We start from the raw sequence: 6,184 nt of genomic DNA, 5'->3' as shown, positions 1-6,184 counted from the left end.
AATGTCAAGATGAGAAGGATACAGGAAAGGTTAGAAGATAGGCAAGGAAGGCATCGTAGTAAGTAAAATATACATCGTACATCAAGGCATAAATTTGAATACAAAAAGCAAGTAGACCGAATGTTCCTCATGAAAGATATATTGATTTTTGGCCTATAACAAAAATGGTAAAGTTGTGACTGATGAGATCTGTGTTCAAGTGCTGTCGGCCTTGGTCGTTCACGCGATCATATCGACTGTATATTCCCTCGTCACCTTGTTTTCTGATACCAGTTCTCCTTCCCGAATCACTGGACACGGTCTTTTCTGTGATGGTTTTTAGATTCCCGATTAACCCACGCTCCACATCTTCCATGGACATTGCTTGACCCAACACTCGCTCCCCACGTACATGGTTAATCCTGGTATACGTGGCATCGGGGGCCGACTCAACTGCCTTTACTACCACCATGTGGTATGTCTGTGACTTCTGCTCCTGTAGATGGACCTTCACCCCTCAGAAAACATGTAAGCAGAACTATGTTCAGCCACCCTGACAAGGTTTCATGATAAGAGCCTTGTCGACTCTAAGTCAATGACCGGTATTCCTAACTTTACCTTCTCTGGCAAGTCCATGCCCTCCTCTAGTTCCGACTCAAGGTCTGACTCCAAATCCTCAGACTCAGTGCCTCTGTTGTTAGGTCAATCGGAGGATACATCTCTTGCCCCAACATCAGCATGTTTGGAGTCTCTCACATGGAGTCTTGCAGGGCACTACGGTAGGCAAATAACGCAATTGCCAACTTCTCATCCCAGTCCCGTTGCAGCTCGTGTGCCTCAATCATCATTGAGATCATGTTCAATAGAGTGCCTTTGAACTTCTCAATGAGCCCTTCAGATTTGGGGTTGTATGGGGTAGTATGCGTCTTGCAAGTACCAAGGATATGGCACATTTCCCGGAAGATACATGACTCAAAATTCCGGCCTTGTTCCGAATGCAGAACTGTAGGCACACCAAACCGGCAGACAAACTCATTAACAAACTTGCTGATGACTGTTTCAGCTGTCTGATCTGGTATCGAGTAGGCTTCCATACACTAGGTAGAGTAATCACCTACCACCAGGTTGTATTAAATTAGTCTTTTAGTCTCTGGGAGGGCACCAACTATGTCTGGCGCTACCCTTTCCATCGGCATCCCAACAGAATCCTGTAGTAAGGGAGCTTTCCACTTCTTTGCAGGAGATTTCTTCGAGGCATAGAGATTATATTGTCGTACCATCGACCAGATGTCAGCATCCGTTCCATTGCTATGATGTCATTACGACTAGATATAAAATTTGTTTTAGTCACCTATTTTAAAATACACATACAGATACGATTCAATTTTTTTAATGTGTAATTTTTCATTTTAACACAACACAATGAACTACATGTATCTAAGTCAAACACTGTATTAAATACAACACATTGCACATAATCAAAATTCATCACCATATGTCCATATCTTACAAAACTAAGCACATCATTCACATTACAACACAATCACATAACAGCTTAGGAGCCCGGTTAGCATTACATCAAAATCAATGACATTTCAACCAGCAGCAAGGACACGACACCATATTCAGTTCATCAGTCATCACACGATCCTTTATTGTTCTTGCTTGTATGGGGGAGTGGGATCGGCATGCCCAGCAGTTGATCTGGGGCCCATAAAGCCCCACTTAATCAAATGTATGCAGATTTTAGTCTGAGATTATGAGAGGAGTTGAGTCATTTTAAAATGCAAACCGAAGCCTGACATTAACTAAGTAATTAATTTACCTCATTTTTCCGATTGGAGAGAGCACAGCTGACAGCTCGTACTATTCTGCATGCCGTTGATATGCTTACTCCATGGTGCACTGCGCTGTTATCCAGGACCGAGCCCGTTGCGTAAAATCTCAGTGCAATGAACACTTGTAAGCTTGATGGGATTGCGTGATTCCTTGTCGGATGAGCTAGTTCCTCGCGCAGAAAATCTATCCAAAAAATCACTCCTTGCCGATTGAATCAATACTTTTTTAGCATATCAAGTGTCATAGATTTCCAATGGCTGACTACGATCCCTGAAAATTCTCTTCTCAGAGCTCTTTGCACATGCAACATCACAACGTACGTCATTCTGAAATGAACTTGACGTTGAAAAACCCTTTACAATGTCAACTTGACGCTCCCCCATGACCAGAGTCAAATATTTAACCTATTTGACGCTCCAGTATTCATGCTTGACGCTCCAGTAAAAAGTTGACGCTCCTACTGAAGCGTCAACTTTTTATGAAATGCGCTGCAGCGTCAAATATTAAATTTGACGCTGCATGTGAAAATCTGACGCTGTTTTGGGACTGACACTGACGCTCTACCTTTATGAAATGGGCCCCTGGAGAGCACTGTCACAGGAGCACTCCAGCCAGCAGCATGGCCTATAAACCAGTTATCACTTGGCAATAATTTTGGGGGTGACTTCCAGATTTATGCTGCTCCGAAAGAATGATTTTGAGTGATTCCGGGGGCGACACAAGGCATTTCCGGGCGAATTCGCTCGCTGCCACCATGTGCTACAAGATATGAAAGAGACCATTGAGTCAATAGGCAGCAGTTTCAGCAAAAGTCAAAGAAATGTCAATCACCCTCTGCTGTTTAAACCCCCCTAAAACGGAGGTAAACAATATTATCTCATCTACATTTAACATTATCTCCCACCTTCTTGATATAACAGCAAACTTTCCAAATTACTCTGACATTCTTCTAATGGCTCAGCAAGCACTACAAATTAAACTTTGTGTACTTTGTGGTATTGAGCAATCCATAGAGTGCTTTTTATTCAAACAGGAACATAAATGTATCTTTTGTTCCATTTCCTCCCCCAACCAGGAAGGCCAAGGTGCCAAGAGATCTGCCTTGTCCTCATCTAAGAATGGGTGGATATCTATCCATAGGTCCTCTTCCCCCTCCTTAGGAAGTCCATGACAGGTTTTCCTAATTTGACCTTCTCTGGCAAGTCCATGCCCTCTGGTTCCAACTCAAGGTCTGACACTGAATCCTCAGACTCCTTGATGCCTCTGTTGTTAGGTCAATCGGAAGATGAATCTCTCACTCCAACATCAGCATGTTTGGAGTCTCTCATGTGGATCATCTCCTTGGCATCTGCCTTTAACATTATCTCACACCTTCTTCTTGATGTAACAGCAAACCTTCCAAATTACTCAGACATTCTTCTGATGGCGCAGCAAGAATGGGTGGATATCTATCCATAGGTCCTCTCCCCTCTCCTTAGAAAGTCCAATTTGTGGCTCTACTGGGGGCATCTGAGATAGTATTGGGATGTCCGCAGAGTTCACTAAAAGGGGGAATTTTATGTGGGACATGTATGTACATCCGCACAAAACAATACATTAATGAAAGTTCTTGACTTAATTCCTGTAGTATATCCATCCGAGGGGAAGAATGATGGCTTGGGGGCATCCATAAGGAGGGTGAATTGAAAGGATTCTAAGCTACATTCATGGAGAAAGTCCTGGTAGTAGGGAAGGGTCTTCATGAACTGCTTGTCCACAAAGAAAATGAAATAAAATCTACCAAATTTCACATTTTGGTAAAATATATTGTATGTTAACACACGCTGCATTCAAAAATGATGTCTTTTCTACATTTTCATGCAATTAGTTTTATGAAATACACTGTTGCTATGGTAACAAAACAATAAAAGCATAGAAAAACATAGAAAATGAATAAGTAAATATAAAACATATTTAATTGTTCAAGATGAAACTGACATTTGAGATAATGCAGTCCACAATACTGGCAAATAATTTGTTAATAGTACTACTGATCTCATGAAATGTGTCGTCATGGTAACAAAGAAAAAAAAGAAAATTCACTAAAATGTGAATTTTTCATTATAGAACTTGAAATACACTGCCCTCCAAAATATGGTGTATGTAGATACACATTTCCTGTATGTCCATTTAGAGCTTTTCAATCTGGTTTGAAATGTGTCACAGAATAAATGGTTTCCACGTGTTTGGTAACACAAGATTAAAGTACATGAGGAAGAAAATCTTCCTATAGAAATACAAAACATCAGTGTTAATCTGTCTCAGTTTCTGAAGTAGTCAAAACTGTGTGTCATAGCAAAGGTTTAAAAACTAAATCAATGTTAAAAACTCTGGTCTAAATGCAGGTTTCAGGGTCTGTACTGTGAAAGTACAACACAAAATCATCAGGTTAATAAATCCTTATTATAGTCCAATAACATTATTCAAATTGATGATCTTTTGCTCTCAAATTGGATGTTGAGAAATCACTTTTCTGGCCGGTAGTGTCATTGTCTTAAATGTTTCTCCTCTTAAGGATGAAATTGTCTCTCTTGAATTTAAATGATTTTAGTGTTCATATATTTATGATTAGGCTGGGGTTTAGAAAATTGTGAGCTCTCTTTAGACAAGGCAGGTGGTTGGTTAAAATAACATCAGATATCATTACTATCACTTGATATACTTTTAAAAAAGCCACTATGATACACATTCACACTTCAAATAATTAAAGTGATGAATTTTCATAATTAACTATAGGCCCTACCTAATTCTGACTTTCCTTTTATACTTCATATTATATGCACATACGATACAGCCTATCAGCATTGCCATTTTTGGCACCACTCCTGTGCTCAAGTCTCATTGGGTATGCTTGCAAAGCAAGGCACCATCTCACGAGTCTTGCATAATGATTCTTCATTTCATGGAGCCATTTAAGGTGGGTTATGATCTGTTTGGACAAGAAATTGTCTCCCAAATAAGTATGGCTGGAACATCTGAATGCTCATTACAATTGCCATACATTCCTTCTCAATGGTTGCATATTTATGTTCCATTGGAAGCAGCACTCTGCTTATGTATAGCTATTGGGTCATCACTGCTCCAATGCCCCTATCTGAGGCATCAACCTGAACAATAAACTCTTTCGAAAAATCTGGGTTCTTGAGCACAGGGGTGGTAGATAGGGCTGTTTGAATTGCCCGAAATACCTTGGTACAATTGTCATTCCACTAACCTCGGTTCATCCTTCCTAGTAAGGTCTGATGACGGGACTGCTACATTACTGTATTTAGAGATAAGCTTGTGGTAATACCCAGTTAACCCCAGAAATGCTCTAACATCGGTTTACAAAACCGGTTATGAGTAGCTGATAACTGCCTCAAACTTGGCTGGTTTTGGCTTGACAGAACCCCCCCCCCCAAAAAAAAAAGTAAAGGGCCTCTTTTCTTGCAAATTTACCTGCCAATATCCCTTTGTCAGATCAATTGTTATGTATTTGGCCTTCCCCAACTCATTGATTTCTTCAATATTGGGCATGGGGTATGCATCAAACTACGTAATTTTATTCAAATTTCATAAATTGACGCTGCACTCATAATTAGAAGTTCCCATCCTTTTTCTTTACGATTACTAATGGGCTAGCATAAGCAGAGTCGGAGTAGAATATTGACCGTGTCTTTAACGCTATGGGGGAGTCGATACGGTCTCTGTCTTATAGGTTGGCCCTTATTAGTCATTAAGTCATGGTGTACTATGTCAGTCCGTCCCGGTCTGTCATTCAAAATGTCACCATTTTCTTCAAGCAACTCCCGCCAAGTTGATGGGTCTGGTCGGATATTAGGTAGTCCGGCATTTCAATCGGACTTGGCATTGAGTTGTTACGGATTGGCTCGATAAAAGCCTCAATGTCATCTTCACTCTCTTCCTGGGGTGTAAAGCTCTATTTCCACTGCTTTTATACTGCTCGCTCTCTGTGACGTCTGTTTGGTCACTGCTATATGTACTGTCCAATCATGACAGCCTTCGTTGAGTCTCGTCAACTTCAGTTCCATCCCAACAACATCTGTCCTGGCCCGGCAACTTCTGATCAGTCAGACTGAACTCTCAAACCCCGCACTTCTGTGCACTTCTTCATCAGGTCTGTTCAGTCACAGCAACTTGCAATCAGTTTGTAGCATTCACCAGCCTCTCGTAACTTAAGTGGTTTCATGGTCAATTTCAATTGACTTGTCTCTGTCATAATAGCTACAATCTTATAAACTGTAATTCAGCTACTCTGCCAACTTCTACCTTGAATTCTAACCAGTCCTCTCTAACAATGATATGTCTTGCACGGTGAGCCACTCGG

General features: G+C 40.8%; 1 protein-coding gene across 1 annotated transcript; it reads right to left on the bottom strand.

The window, feature by feature from the left end:
- Positions 1-731: 731 nt before the first annotated feature.
- Positions 732-1,073, bottom strand: LOC121429007. The gene has a single exon (XM_041625903.1). It carries the CDS (start codon positions 1,071-1,073, stop codon positions 732-734), a length of 342 nt encoding a protein of 113 aa, XP_041481837.1.
- Between the last annotated feature and the right edge of the window lie 5,111 nt (positions 1,074-6,184).

This window comes from Lytechinus variegatus, chromosome 15 (assembly GCF_018143015.1).
Source record: "Lytechinus variegatus isolate NC3 chromosome 15, Lvar_3.0, whole genome shotgun sequence".
In the NCBI taxonomy this organism is placed as follows: Eukaryota; Metazoa; Echinodermata; class Echinoidea; order Temnopleuroida; family Toxopneustidae; genus Lytechinus; species Lytechinus variegatus.
This window is presented reverse-complemented; position numbering and strand designations above follow the sequence as displayed.